Raw genomic sequence first — 15,991 nt, 5'->3', positions numbered from 1 at the left:
ATATGACCTAGCAATCCCTCTTCTGGGTATCTACCCCCCAAAATTGAAAACATTTATCCATAAAAATATATGTACCCCTATGTTCACTGCAGCATATTCATGGTGACCAAGACATGGAAACAACTGAAATGTCCTTCGATGGGTGACTGGATAAAGAAGATCTGGTACATATATACAATGGAATATTACTCAGCTATAAGAAAAGATGAAATACTGCCATTTGCAACAACATGGATGGATCTTGAGATTATCATGCTAAGCAAAATAAATCAGACAGAAAAAGCCAAGACCCATATGACTTCACTCATTATATGGGATATAAAATTGAAATCACTAAATGAACAAGACAAACAAACAAAAACTCATAAACACAAACAACAGTTTGGTGGTTACCAGAGGGAAAGTGGGGAGAGGGAGGTAGAAAAGGGTAAAGGATATCAAATATATGGTGACACAAAGAGATTTGACTTTGGGTGGTGAACACACATGCAATATGCATTTGTACAGATGATGTATTATAGAATTGTACACTTGAAACCTATATAATTTTACTAACCGATGTCATCCCAATAAATTAATTTTAGAAAAGAGTTAGGAAAAAGAAAAAAAAAAGCACCTGGTACAGTACGCCTGATATACAGTAATGTAATAGTTAAATGTTATTGATTTTATTGTGTGTCGGTAAATATGAGGGTTTTATGTATATTATCTCATTTATAACTCTAGCCAAATAGAATTCTTTAATATTCTCATTTGCTCTTTCAGTCTTTCACATCTCAGTAGCCAAAACATCACCATTTACTTAAAAATTAAGGTTCCAAATCTAGGTATTTTTCTTGATTCCTGTCTTTCCTACACTCTGCTCATCTAATTCATCACCAGGTTTTGCTGACTCTAAAAAGAAAACCCAAGTCACTCAGTTCTCTAAATTTCTACTACCATTATCCTATTTTAAGCCACTACCATCCCTCACTTAAATATCTTCAGGAGAATGTAAGCTACATGTGAACAGACTCCATGTATTATTAATCACAGCTGTATGCCTAGCACCCCAGCACCCAGAATGGTGCCTGGCTCTTAGTAGGCTTTTACTAGCTATGTCTTGAGTGAATGCATGGTGCAAGAACACTTTGAAGTGGGTAATATTATTATTTCCATCTTATAGATGGGAAAATGGGCGTGCAGTGGTTAAATAACTTACTTAAGATCACACAAATACCAAAACCAGGATTCAAATCCAGGGTCCAACTTAGAGGCTGCAGGTTATCCACTATGCCGCCATACTGAACTACACTGGCTAATGTGCTGAAGTTAATTATTAAGGGGTTTTTAGCTGATGTAAGGAGAAATTGTAGTTGAAATTCCCCAACCTGAAAACTTTTCCTGAGCATAAAGTTCATGTGCCCCTTCGCACAGCCTTGTAGAGGCATCATGATTTGGCTTCTCCCAAGTCTCGTCTCTCGTCGTTGGCCTTTCTCCCCAACAGCCCAACTACAATGAACTCTTTTCTCTTCCCAGCAAATACTCCTGCCTCTATCCGAAACACTGCCTCTCTCTTCTGAAAAACCTTTCCTAATTTCTCAATACTCAACTAAAATTACCTTTTTTATTTCTTTGTTGTTTATTGCTGTGTCCCCAGTGCCTAACAAGTGCCTGCAATAGAATAGGTACTTGATAAATATTTGTTGAATAAAGGTATGAAAAGGCAAGGATTCTTTTATCAATTTACAGATGGAAAGACTGTGGCTCCTAGAGGTCAGGTATTTTCCCTGCGTCAGTGACTAAAGTGGCAGAGGTGACATTTGAATCAGGGTTCCACTGACAGCCGCCCCAGACCACGCCCGCCCTCCTACTCCTCACTTCCGCCCGCTCCTACTAGCCCCACCTACTTCGGCGAGCGCCGTCGCTCAGACTAGTTTGGCCCTCGGGCGGCCGCCGTAGCGCGTCTTTCCGTTGCTCTGGGAGACGACCCCGGCCCAGGGTTGGAGGAAAGACGTTTCCCGCCGGCGGGAGCTGCGGTTGTGGCGGCTTGGGGAGCTCAGAGACTGCGGGGCGCGGCGCTGCAGCACCATGGCGGACCAGCTTTATCTCGAAAATATAGACGAGTTCGTCATGGACCAGAACAAGATCGTGAGGAGCTAGGACCGGGGAACTCGGGCGTGCGACTGGGGAGCTAGGACGGGGGTCCTGGGCCCGGCGAGGGCGGTGGGAGCCTTGACCCCTCTGCGTGTGTTCTCGTGGGGACTGGCGGAGGGAAACAGGTCCCCCCACGCCCCAGGGCAAGCGAGGACTCGACAGAGAGGGCCTCAGGCGCGCGCGCGAGTCGCGTCCATTGGGTGGGCGTGCTGGGCGCTGCACAGACTAGGGGCTGTGGAGGGAGGAGCATTGATTGATAATATTTCTAAAGCGTCTTCTCTACACCTGTCTGATAAGGTGGTTGGAATTTAAAGCCCCAAGTTTACAGTTGAGGAAGTTACACGGGTTTTAAGTGACAAGCTATTTGACCTTCCAACAGTCGGTTTCCTCTTACTGGAAATTTGGTATTGATACAGGCTTGACCTGTCTCAGGAATGGGGTAAAGATCAAGTGGGACAGTGGATGTGAATACACTTTGCCAGTGTGAGGATTGAGTGCCTCCTGTGAGCTTTGGACACACATTATTGCATTTCATCTATGCAGTGACCCAGCCAGAGGTCGGTAGAAGTATTCTTAGAAAAGGCAGTTGAAGTAGAGGGGCCAACTAACTTCTTTATTTGGGGCTGGTAAGGGATAGGCAGTTTACCAACTTCGGGCCGTCTCTGTTGCTAATGCTTTCTTCTGTTACACATCACACTGCCTTTGCCTAACCTATGTAACACTTCTAGTTACTGGAAACTCAGCATTTTGAATTGGAAGACTTTGGAGAGAGGAGTGACAGTAGAGCTAGGGAAGGATGGAAGCTCTAGGCTTGAACCCCGGAGTTCCCAATCTAACCTCTGATGCAGTATCCATCCACCCCATTCATTTCCTGACCCATGCACCACCTATGCCTTTAATGTTTGTATGGCTGCAACTTTCCTTAGAAGTTTTTCTGACTCATGCACTTCAAAGTAATCTAGCTTCTGGGTGAATTTTAGGATTGTTTTCGGTGGTGGCCCCCAAAACAAAAAGGGCAGAATGTGAAATAAAAAAAGCAAAACATGGAGTGTAAGAAAAATAAGAACTTTTTCTTTGATGTATATATCATGTTTCCCTGAAAATGAGACCTAGCTGGACCATCAGTTCTAATGCATCTTTTGGAGCAAAAATTAATAAAAGACCCGGTCTTATAATATAATATAATATAATATAATATAATATAATATAACATAATATGTTATAATACTATTTTAATATAAGACCAGGTCTTATAATATAATATAGTGTAATATAATAAATATAATACCGGGTCTTTATATTAATTTTTGTTCCAAAAGATGCATTAGAGCCGATGGTCTGGCTAGGTCTTATTTTCAGGGAAACACGGTATAAGCCTTCCTCTTTAGACTCTTTGCATTGATTGGTGTAAAACAAGCATTTTAGTACTTGTTAAGATAAATATGTCAGTCTTGCCTGCCCAGATGGATGGTTCTTGGTAAAACTGGGATAGTGTGGGGACTGAGCCAGAAGTGCAGTTTCCAGGCTCTCAGCCTCACGTGGCAAGGTGCTCACTCAGGTAGTAAATGGCCATCAACTGTGATTGGATGGCCATCACCTGTGGCTAATTGGCCGTCAGCTGTAACCAGTGAGCCATTGGCCACTAATATAACTGCCGTGGCTACGCTAGCAGCCAATGGGGGTTGGCAAGAAGATGGTGGCTGAGCTAGCAAGAGCGGATTGCAGTTAGCACTGCGGATGCCACCAGCGAGACTATAGTGGTATGACTCCCCTATCTTTGGCTCTGTGGGTGTTCCTTTTTGTCCTCACCATGTCCTGCATTCTTATGTGGGGAGCGGGAGCTGAGACCCAGCATGACACCCTGCATGATAAATGGTATTTAGTATAATTTATAAGGCATAATCATCTAAGAGTAGGAATCTTTAGGAGCCTTTAGAATTGACCTGTACTCCGGAGTCATCTAATAAAACATTGAAAAAAGTTCTTTTTCTTGCAGGTGACGTACAAATGGCTGAGCTATACATTAGGTGTTCATGTTAACCAGGCCAAACAGTAAGTCCAATTTACTACTAATTTTAATCACAGTGGAGTCTTGTTTTTCTTGTTTTTTGTTTTGCGTTGTTTTTGGCTTTACAGATAGCCTCTAGGTTAGAACTTTTTTTTCCCCTCTGAGAAAATGGGAAAGAATATTATTTTTACATCTTACTACTTTTGTCTATTATTCAGGAGGTTGGTAGACTTGTGTGCAAATGTGTGCTAATACATTTACTGACTTTATATGTAGTCTTGCCCGCTGGTTGACATCACTTTGTTATTTCATATTTATTAAATGGGCTAGCCAGTTCTGTTTCTATCTCAGATTTATGTCTGGTATCTTACAGCTTCATGACATTTTCACACATGCTCCTTAGGCCCATCTCTGGGTGTTATTGAAATAACTCCATAATGAGGTCAACAGGTGTTTGACACAAGCTGTATGTGTAACAGTAGAAAATGGGGACAACGATTTAAGTGAAACTAAAAAGGTGAGTGGTTAGGATGGTGTAGACCACTGCCCTTCTTGAATTTTGCTATATCACCTTTTCTTGCTGAAACTTGTAGTCCAATGTGAGGCCAAAAGGGAACATTTTGTAATTCACTTCAAAATTTTTTGACCTGTAAATGTGCAGATGTTGTTTATGTCCCAAGGGAAGGGAGGAGTTGGTGAACAGGCTGAGACACATATATTGAGTCAAATACTTCATTTAGCTTGTTTTCTGAAGGTGGTCTGATTTTTCCCTATTCCTTGAATCGTAGGAACGTTCCATGAGTCTTAGAAAATCCCTGATCTCTAGAATGGGTTGATTTGGCTTTATTTGGGTTGCTGTTTGATAGATCTAGGAGTCTGATTTTGACTGGATGTTTATGCCTTCACGATGTGAAACCCTTTGTGCAAGGATGCATTTGGACAGATTTTGACTAAGATTACCGTTGCTAAGACCAGTCCTGTCCCAAACCCAAGAGGTTCAGGTAATTTTGGGAATGGACACCTATAAGAGTAATTCTTTGTGGTGGTTATGGATGTTTAATATGGAATGAAGTAATTATTACTATATAAGCTTGTTTGGATTTAAAGGTACATATTGAAGATGTAATAAAATTGCAATTTTACTGTAGCTACCCTAATTATAATTTTTATAGAATTAACACGCTGTCTGTTGTTGCCTGTCTGCTAATTTCATCCCCACTCTCTATCTCTCTTATACTCTAGCCATGCTTGCCTTTCTGTTTCTCAAATGTGCCAAGCTCGTTCTCACCCTAGGACGTTTGCACCGTTCCCTCTGCCTGGAATGCTCTTTTCCCTCCTGTCCTGATCCTCCAGGTTTCAGCTCAAATTTCACACATTACTTCTTGGAACAGCCCTCCCCTAATGCTCTATTTCAAGTATCCCCACCCCTCCCTAACTTTTTGTCACATGTATTTCTTTCGTTATTTTTTCTAACAGTTTAATTGAGAGATACAATTCAGGTACCATGCAATTCACCCATTGAAAATGTATAATTCAGTACTTTTTAGTATATTTCCAGAATTGTGCGGCCATCACTACACTTAATTTTAGAACATTTTCACCCTAAAAAGGAACCCCGTATCTATTAGAAGTCACTCTCCGTTTTCCCATAGTCCTCTACCCCTAGCCCTAGGAACTATTTTCTCAGTCTATGATTTGCTTATTCTGAACATTTCATCTAAAGGGAATCATGTAACATGTAAACTTGTGTGCCTGGTTTCTTTCATGTAGCATAATGTTTTCAAGGTTTGACCATGTATCAGTACAATAAGATCTCACATAACGTGGTCGATAGGTTCTGTGACCTTAAGAGAAATGACTTATAATGAAACCAATTTTATCATAGGCTAATTGATACAAACAAGTTCCTAGGACATGCTATCACCATTACAACGAAACAATGTTATTTGAGGGCCTGCCTGAAGTACCATAAAAAGGTACTTCATTCCTTTTTATGGCTGAATTATTCCATTATGTGGTGTTAGTTTCCTAGGGCTGCCATAACAGTACTACAAACTAGGTGGCTTAAAAACACAGACTTTTATTGTCTCTCACAGTTCTGGAGGCTGGCAGTCCAAAATTAAGGTGTCAGCAGGGCCACGCTCCCTCTGAAACCTATAGAGAAGAATCCTTCCTTGCCTCTTCCTAGCTATTGGTGGTTTACTGGCAATCTTTGGCATTCCTTGGCTCATAGCTGCATAACCCCCGGTCTCTGCCTTTGTTGTCTCATGGCATTCTCCCTGTGTCTGTGTCTTCACATGGATGTTTTCTAAGGATAGCAGTCATTCTAGATTAGGAGCCCACCACCTCCAACATGACCTCATCCACAGTGATGCCATTTCCCAATAAGGTCACATTCTGAGGTACTGGCAGTTAGGACTTTAACATACCGTTTTTTGAGGGGGAAGGGAGAAACAATTCAACCCCGAACATGGACATACCACATTTTGTTTATCCATTCATCAGTTGATGAACATTTAGGTTGTTTCCACATTGGGTGTTATAAATGGTGCTACTATGAACAATTGAGTACAAGTTTTTGTGCATACATGTGTTTTCAGTTCTTTCGGGTATATGCGTAGGACTGGAGTTTTTGGGTCTAATGATAAATCTGTATTTAGCATTTGGAGGAACTGATGAACTATTTTTAAAGTGGCTACGCTATTTTACAATCCCTCCAGCAATGTATGAGGGTTCCAATTTCTCCATATTCTTTTCATCCCTTGATTATCTGTCTTTTTTATTTTAGCCATCCTAATGGGTGTGAAGTGGTATCATTATGGTTTTGATTTGCATTTCCCTAATGACTAATGAATTTGATCATCTTTTCATGTGCTTTTTAAACATTTGTGTATCTTTGGAGAAATGTTTTTTATGATCCTTTGCTCATTTTTTCATTCAGTTGTTTGTCTTTTTGCAAAAATTTTCTCCCGTTCTGTGGGCTATTGATGGTGTCCTTTGAAGCACAAAAGTTTTTATTGTTGGTGAAGTCCAATTTATTTTTTTTCTTTTGTTGATTGTATGTTTTATATAGTATCTAAGATGGCTTCACCTAACCCAGCCAAGGTCATGAAGACTTACTTGTGTGTTTTCTTCTTCTAAAAGTTTTGTAGTTTTAGTTCCTACACCAATAATTATCACTATATTTAAGGTTTCTATGAGTCAAGTGCTGTTAACATTAAAAAATGCCTCAGGCCTCACAATAAGAATACACTATAATTTTCAAATTAGGTATTGGCTCAAGCTAATTTTAAACGAAGCACTAAAATGTGTAGTCACTATTTTTTCTAGGAATCATTTTGTAGATGCTGTGGGGAAACAGTACGACTTCTTTCCTTTGCATATGGCTATCTAGTTGATCCAGCCTTTCATAATTCCTATTACTGTCTGACATTTTCTTGCTTATTGTATGCCCGCCCCCCAGAATATAATCTCCTGAATGGAGGGAACACATTTAAGTTCATCCCTGTTCCAGTTACTATTGCTATGTAACAAATTACTTCAAAATTTAGTGGCTTGAAACAACTGTTTTATTATGCTCATAGATTTTTTGGTCTGGAATTTGGGCAGGGCACAGTGAAAAGAACTTGTCTCTGCTCCATGATGTCTGGTTTCTCGGCTGGGAAGTCTCAGCCGCCGGAGCCCTCTGTCATCGGTAGGCTTCTTTGAGCACACGTCTGGCAGTCGGTGCTGGCCAGGGGGACTTGGGCTGAGGCTGTTGACCAGACATTGCGTATGGTCTTTCTGTCTGGTCTGGGTTCTCATCAGAGCATGGTGTCTCTGGGTAGTTGGACTTCTTACACAGCAGCTCAGGACTCCAAATGCTCGTTCTCCAGCACAAGGCAGAAGCTGGTTGCCTCAGAAGTCGAGCAATATCATATCTGCTTTATTCTTTTGATTAAAATGAATCACTAGCTCTCTCAGCTTCAAGGGGAGGTGATGGAGTCCGCCTCTCTCTGGGTGTCTGTAGAAGAGTATGTGGGATAGGAGATGCTTGTTGTAGCCTCTTTTGGAAAATACGGTATTCCACAGTCATTGCTTCTTCAGTGCCTGGCTCATATGAGGTGACAATAAATGTTTGCTGAATGAATACTAAGCACTGTGGTACATATTTTCTTTTTCTTTTTCTTTTTTTTTAAAGATTTTATTGGGGAAGGGGCACAGGACTTTATTGGGGAACAGTGTGTACTTCCAGGACTTTTTTCCAAGTCAAGTTGTTGTCCTTTCAATCTTAGTTGTGGAGGGCGCAGCTCAGCTCCCGGTCCAGTTGTCGTTGCTAGTTGCAGGGGGCACTGCCCACCATCCCTTGAGGGACTCGAGGAATTGAACTGGCAACTGTGTGGTTGAGAGCCCACTGGCCCATGTGGGAATCGAACCGGCTGCCTTCGGAGTTAGGAGCATGGAGCTCCAACTGCCTGAGCCACTGGGCCGGCCGTGGTACATATTTTCACAAAGATTTATCCCACATAATCTTTATAACAATCCAGTGCAATGGATGTTATTAACCTCTCTTAACAGATGAGAAAATTGAGACTGGAGTGTCCTGTCACCTGTCCCTATTTTACCGATAGTGGAAGCATTTGAAGTATCAGTGTTGGCACTGAGGGCGGTGACTGGGCATGATTGTTAGTGATTTGCTTGGATTCATTAAAAACGTATTTTTCTTCAGTTCTTACTAGATTTTTAGCATTATTTTCGGCGCTGTCGTAAAACAGCAAACCTGACAGACAAGGTCCTTCTCATCACTGATTTATACAAGATAATTTGAGGTTTTAAAAATGCTGTGGAGGAATTAAATTGGGTTGAGAGGGCAGTGTACAATAAACACTGTATTCGTTTTGGGGAAAATTATAGGTGGAACTGATGAGGAAGGAAAATTAGTGAATTAAGATGAGATGGTATCATTAATCATGTCTATAGGAAGTGCATCTTGTAAGAATTCACATATGGGGGTGGCCGGTTAGCTCAGTTGGTTAGAGCGCAATGCTCTTAACAACGAGGTTGCCAGTTCGAGCCCCACATGGGCCACTGTGAGCTGCGCCCTCCACAACTAGATTGAAACAACTACTTGACTTGGAGATGATGGGTCTTGGAAAAACACACTTAAAATAAATAAAAAATTTAAAAAAAGAAAAAAGAACTCATGTTAATCACTCATATTTAAAAATGTTTTGCTTGTGCTCGCTTCAGCAGCACATATACTAAAAATGTTTTGCATATTTTGTTTGTAAAATAAAATGGTGTGATCAAATTAGATAAACATGTCTTAGAGAGTCTAAAGGTATGCAGAAATTGTTTGTTTTTTTTCCAGAAAGAGTTTGTGTAGTTTTGACATTCCTGTTAATATAAAAGAACTGGGGTTGATTTGGGGAGACAAGTACATAGAGGACATCTGTGATGATATAGGCAAGACTATGAGTTGTAGATAATGAATTAGCCAGCAAGCTTGAGAGCATCTTGGGCATGGTACCTGCCTATCATTTCTTCTAGTAGCATGATCCTAACTAGCATGAATAAACCAAAATGTTCATGAATTGCTGTTACCCTGTCTTTCCTAACATAATTGCTGCATGGAAGGAAACACTAAAGAGAACAAGATATAGAGGAATTAACAACAATGCTAAATAGGGCACATTTTTGTCCTCCAGGAGCTTATAGTTTAGGGGGGATGGCAGATACATAAACTAGTTAGAATACAGTGTGGTAAGTGCTATAATAACAGATGTGGTATAGGCTCTATTAGAGATTAGAGGCAGGGGTACCCTGCGGGCCTGTGGTGTTAGGGAAGGCTTCCCAAAGGAGCCCAGAACTGAGGTGCTGTCTTGATGAGGAATTAGGTGGATGAGGCTGAGAAGAGTATTCCACGCAGGAGGAGGGACATGACATATAAAGGAGCAAGGGAAACTGCAGAGTGTTTCATGCAGCTGAAAACAGTGTGCGTGTGGCTGAATGGTAAGAGAGAACAGGCCAGGACAAGGGCCTTGCATGTCATTGCCAGGGAGTTGGAGCTGATCCTTACGGGGTGGGGAGCTACTGAACATTTTTGAACAGGAATATTCAGCTACTTTTCAACATCACTTAATGACCAGTAGGTATCTTAGACTTCACATGCCCCAAAAGCTAATTCCTGATTTCTGCCCCACACTTACTTCTCCTGCTTTTCCCCATCTCAGTGAATGACAACTTTATTCTTTGAGTTGCTTAGTCCAGTCATCCTTGACTCCTTTTCTCTCATACCCCACGATCAATCCATCAGCAAATACTGTTGTTTCTCCCTTTAAGTTCACCCAGAATTCATCCACTAATGTACTACCTCCATTGCTGCCCCCTAGTCTGAGCCACCATCATCTCTAGCCTGGATTACCGCAGTAGCCTCCTAAGTGGTCTCCCTGCTTCCTCCCTTGACACTCGGCAGTGTATTCTCCACACAGCAATCAGGGATCCTTCTGAAAGGTGAGATCATGGTATTTCTGCTCTAAACCTTCTAATGAGCTCCTTGCTTCAAGTTCTACATGTCTGACACTTGGCTCGGCTCTCTCTGCCACCACTCTTCTTCCTTACTCTGCTTCAGCACACTTGCCTCCTTTCTGTTCCTTGGACCTTGCCTACATTCTTGCTGCAGGAACTTTGCATTTGCCATTCTCTCTGCCTGGAGCATTCTTCCCTCAGGATATCCACAGAGGTGGCTTCCTTAGTTCCCACAGGGCGCTGCTCATGAAACCTTCCCTAATCACCTAATATAAATTAGCAAACTTCTTCTCAGGCACTCTCCATTACTCCCCCATAGATTTACTACCATCTAACATATATTTACATGGTGTGATCAAACAATATAGTGAATGTTTAAATAAAAAAACCAGTTTATTTTAGTAAAAGATACGTTGCCATTAATCCCCCTCAAAATATTCCCCCTCACATCAAACACACTTATCCCATCATTCTTGCCACTCGCTGAAGTTCTGGAAGTCCTCTTTTGTGAGTGTCTTTTGTTACGCTATCGTGGCTGCCTCAATGTCCTGAATGATTTTGACTTTGGGAAAGATCCGGAAGTCGCACGGTGCCAGATCCAGTGGTTAAGGTGGATGAAAACACACCATAATGTTTTTATTTGACAGAATTTGCTGTACCAGAAGCGATGTGTGACATGGAGCATTGTCATGATGGAGGGTGATTTATGGCACTTTAAAACAGACCTTCTCTCAACCGTAGCTCACATCTGACTGACTGCACCAAACAAGTTGGAACTTGTCACACACTGTTACTAAGGTTCAACAGGCCACTTCCCGTATTGAAAATCCTTGCCTTTCCATTGGATGGCACTCAGCAGCAGCATTCACCGTATTTTTTGATCACACTTCGTACTTATTTGTTTGTCTCTCTTTTCTACAATTTAAGCTCTGAAAGGTTGGAAACTTTGACTGCTTTGTTCATTGCTCTATCCCTAAGGCACAGAACATAAAGTATCTACTCAGTAAAATTTTGTTGACCGAATGACTTGATTTGTATTTTTAACACTTTACTATGGCAGCCTCATGGATAATGTTGGTGGGGAGGGGGCAGAACTGACACTTGGAATTGAAATAGTCCAGTTAAGAGATTTGGAGGGCATGGAGTCAAGAATTACTTGGGAGGGAGAACTGATGAGATTTGGCAACTCACTGGCTACGGAGAAGCGAAGGATAATGACTCCCAGATTTCTGGCTTTGAGCAGATGATGTTGTCTGGAATAAGTGAAGCCATGGGGATGAATGAAATAGACCAACCATCCTGGTTTGTCCAGAACTGTCGGTTTTAGCACTAAAAGTCCATGTCTCAGGAAACTCCCCTCAAATCCAGGCAGACCTGGATATTTGGTCACTCTCATATGCAAAACCCCAACTATTACGGAAACGGAGGAGGTAGTCAAGTCTGTGCAGGAAATGGAGCGGAGGCAGTTCGAGGGGTACCAGGGGACTCAGTAAGGCACAGGATAATGAAGCTAAGAGCAGATACTTCAAGAAGAGTGGTCAACAGTGTAGGTTGAGTTTCCCATGGAATTTTTGAGTTTCCAGCTGTTCTTGGCAGAAGTGTGACATGTTATAGAGACTTAATATATGTTTCTTGAAATAAAAGGCACGTATGTCTCTTTTGTTGTTGTTTTTGTTACAAAATCTGTAAGTTATTGAGGGGAGCCAACTTCTGATACTTTACAAGGATAAAAATTGAATTTAGGGATGTTATTAAAAGCAACATTATTTTTACATGGAGCATTTGGCAATCTCAGATTAATGAATACTCTGAATACTGGGCAGTGTGAATAAGCTGTTGCATCCTGCAGTTCTGAAACAACATTGAAGCTGAGTGACCATAAAACTGGAATTTCAAAGCTGGACATTTGTGATCATCTACTTAGTGGTTCTTAATGTTTTGGAGTAATGATCTCTTGTGAAACTTGAAAACCCTGAACTGTCTCCCATCCAAAAAGCACATATACACTTTACTTAAAATTTTGGGGGTGAAGGGTTATAGATGGCCACATGAATCCCAGGTTAAAAGAATCACTGGTCTAGTACTGCCCTCCCCTTTTATACCTCAGGATATTAAGAGGACTAGAAAAATGAATTCACTTGTCCAGTATTGCATAGCTAGACAGTGACTGAACTTATTCTTGATTGTGTGTTCTAGTCATTATATGTCATTGTCACTGTTTTATTGCAGGTTCAGTCCCTCTTGGCCTATTACTAGATTTATTTCAGTTACTTACTGGGTCATTGTGCCAACTTGACAAGTTGACCCCAACTTTTTGCTCTGTCCATAAACTGAGCAAAAATTCTGTAGAAAATTTGATGGACTGGCAGATTTAATATACCTGACTTTTAAGTCACAAATTAAGAGTTGATGACGTAAAAACTCTTATTAATGACTTTCTTGTCCCTTTTGTTTGGACAGGATGCTGTATGATTATGTTGAAAGGAAGCGAAAGGAAAATTCAGGAGCCCAACTGCATGTCACCTACTTAGTATCTGGCAGTCTCATTCAGAATGGATATTCGGTAAGTTCTCAGAATCTTATGAGCTTAAATATGTTTGAACTATAAACGTTAAATAACAAGATAGGGGAGAAAAACCAAGATTTAGTATTATGGAAGTTTGAAAAAGCTACCTGAAGATGATTGTTTTGGATTTTCAGACTCAGCCTAAAACTCTGAGAAGTTTTGGTAATGTCTTGGCTGTGATGCAGAGACTATATTTGTTACGCAGTTTTCCTGGGCGATAAGACATTAGGAGGCTGCTTCTGTTATTCCCCTTGAAGGTACATTAGGGACAATGGGGGTTGGTTTCCATCCTGTTCAAAATGTCAAGCCACACACGCAGGTGTTCAGAAAGAATAATTTTAGTTTTTTTAATTGAAATTGACTTCAATTTGAGCATTCATTTTAGTAGGCTTATGTTTAAAGAGGCTGAAGGATGAGGGTGTTGGCCAGGGGCTGAGCTAATGCAGAAGCATGGGTTGGGAACGTGTTTATTTTCATGCATCTTTTTAGAGTCTGGTCTGGTATGTGGTCGCCCCTCCACTCAGGTCACTGCTGCATCTTCATCATTCTGACCACAGAGCTTTCTCGGGTCTGCTGACTTTCTCTTAGCTGCTTCCATAGCCCTCCCAGGGGCAAAGGGACCATCCTGCTACTCCCATGACGATGAGCACCGAAGCTCTGCCGAGATAACTCGTGCCTTCTACACCAGACTGGTCCTTGGGCACTTTGATAATTCTTCCTCTCTGGCTTCCTCCCAAAAGGAGGGCATACCTCCTCTGTTCTCAGCTCCCCAAGCCTCCTGTCTGAAGGTCCTTTTGCTCGCACCACCACCAGCAGCCCCACAGAACTCAGCTGAGGATCAGGGCTCCTCAGCGATCACTAATAATAGAAGTTTTCCTCTGCCCTTTGGACTTTCCCTGACTCCGAAGTTCAGAAGCTTGATGTATCAAAATACTGACTAGATTTGTTTTATAGCAACAGAGTCCCAAGCATGTGAGATTTAAATCTAGAATGACAATTGAGTAATTTACAAGGAGAAGCAAGGTTGTCAGGGGCATCAGATCCTTTATACGAGTATTCTTTGACCAGCAATTTCTTGTTGGGAAGCTGTTTGGCAAGCCAGGTGATAGTCAAGACGTTTGCAAGTGTAGAATCAGACGTCATACATCTGAAACACAAAATTAAGCAGACCTGATTCATTTAGTCTCAGAAGTAAACGTGGCCCCAGAATCCGCTCTTTGTGTGGCTCTTGAATGGATGCTGCCAGAGCGTGCCTCTGACAAACGTGTTTCCAAGGGTGAACCAGCTTCCTTCTGTCTCTCCGGTCAGTGCCTTCGGTCTAGTCATAGGCAATTCTTTACTTGGGAGTCACTGTGTTCCTTTAAAGCAGTGCGTTTTATTCTTTTCTTTTTTTTTGGTCACTGATTCCTTTGAGAATCTGAAAGAAAAATTAATATGTCGACATATTTATAAACCCTTGAGTGTTCACACATCTTCTGGAGCAGGGTCCAAGGTTAAGAATTTATGTTTTAAGATAAAGTTGTAGATTTTTATTCTAAGCCATATGACAGAGGCTCTTAATTTTCAATTTTTGGATGGTCTTTGGGGTTCAGGGGATTCCTGGATGAACTCCTGAAAGTGCATTCAGACTGTGTTCCTCAGTGCATTCTTTGGAGACCGTTTTTCAAAACAATGTGTAACCCATGTCAGTTAAAAACAGCTATGCTGTGGCTTGCTTATGAAGGCCTTTTTTTGGTTGTTAATTTTATTTAACAAACACTAACACATTGCTTCCTATCTGTCATCACAAAGGCCTTTTATTTTTAAACTTAAGAGGGCATTAAAATTTTGCCCATCTTTGTTTTTTAAGCAGCAGAATGCCTTCAAATGAAATCTTAGTTAGAATCCTAATATTAAAAATATAGCAAGAGTAGGATTGCCATGGTGGAAGTGATTGTGGAGATTTTGGATCCTGTACTGCCCGCCCCTCCACACAGTGCCACCGAGCAGCTCTTTGGACCTGGATGACTGACCAGGTGTGTTTACCCACGCTGTTTTCCTTAAAGGGAGCCCTCCTACGGAAAGGCAGATTATTAAGCATACTTTCAGGTTTTGTTCTTGTTTCTTTCCATTTTTTAAGTTGTGTTTCTAGAAAAAAAAATACATGATAGGCTTTGTATTGATTTTTAAAACTTTTGTAAAAGCTTTTTATTTTTCCAATGATTGTGATTATTGTAAAAAAATGTTTAACAATACATAGAAAGTAAATACCTCTTTCTAATTTCATCCCAGAGAGTCTCCCAAAGAATTATGTGAACATTTAAAGGGAACATTTGGTTGATTCTCATTTTGTGTTTGCAGACGTCAGCCTGATTCATCCTTTATGAAGTTCCCCATTAGCTTTTCATCTGATTTTAGCTGAGATTGATTTTTATTATTGCCTAGATCATTAATTCACAAGGAGTTACAAAATGGTGTTCTACTTCTGTCATTCCTTCCACATTTATTGGCGGGTATTTTTCTATAAAGAATTTACTCTCATCAACTTGCCATATTTTTCCTTTAACTGCTGAAAAGCTCAGGGGCTTACCCTCAGCCAGGCTCTGGGTTTTTGGATACTGAACTTAATTCTGTGTCCTCCTTTTAACAGGAACCCACTGAATTTGAGCTCTGCTCTGTTGTGCGATGCTTTAGCGTCAGCAAGCTGGCATTTCCACTGAGCCGTTTTCATGCATTTTCAGTATCCTGAGGCAGCACGTAGCCATACCAAACTGTCTAGGCTGTCCAGATTTTCT

At 41.1% G+C, this 15,991-nt stretch overlaps 1 protein-coding gene across 3 annotated transcripts in view; it reads left to right on the top strand.

The window, feature by feature from the left end:
• The first annotated feature begins 1,928 nt into the window (after nt 1-1,928).
• Nucleotides 1,929-15,991, top strand: part of POLD3 (DNA polymerase delta 3, accessory subunit) — a 44,857-nt gene continuing 30,794 nt past the window's right edge. Inside the window, exons 1-4 of one of the 3 annotated variants that reach the window (XM_074335773.1) lie at nt 1,950-2,130; nt 4,133-4,188; nt 10,516-10,636; nt 13,112-13,214. In XM_074335773.1, the coding sequence (XP_074191874.1) occupies nt 13,113-13,214 (102 nt within the window). In that variant the 5' untranslated portion in view covers nt 1,950-2,130; nt 4,133-4,188; nt 10,516-10,636; nt 13,112. Of the gene's footprint in view, nt 2,131-4,132; nt 4,189-10,515; nt 10,637-13,111; nt 13,215-15,991 lie in introns of all 3 variants that reach the window. The other 2 variants (XM_019744423.2, XM_019744422.2) reach the window with 2 other exon arrangements.

This window comes from Rhinolophus sinicus, linkage group LG06, assembly GCF_036562045.2.
Source record: "Rhinolophus sinicus isolate RSC01 linkage group LG06, ASM3656204v1, whole genome shotgun sequence".
Lineage (NCBI taxonomy): Eukaryota > Metazoa > Chordata > Mammalia > Chiroptera > Rhinolophidae > Rhinolophus > Rhinolophus sinicus.
Note: the sequence above shows the minus strand (reverse complement) of the source record. Positions and strands in the feature narration are given on the sequence as shown.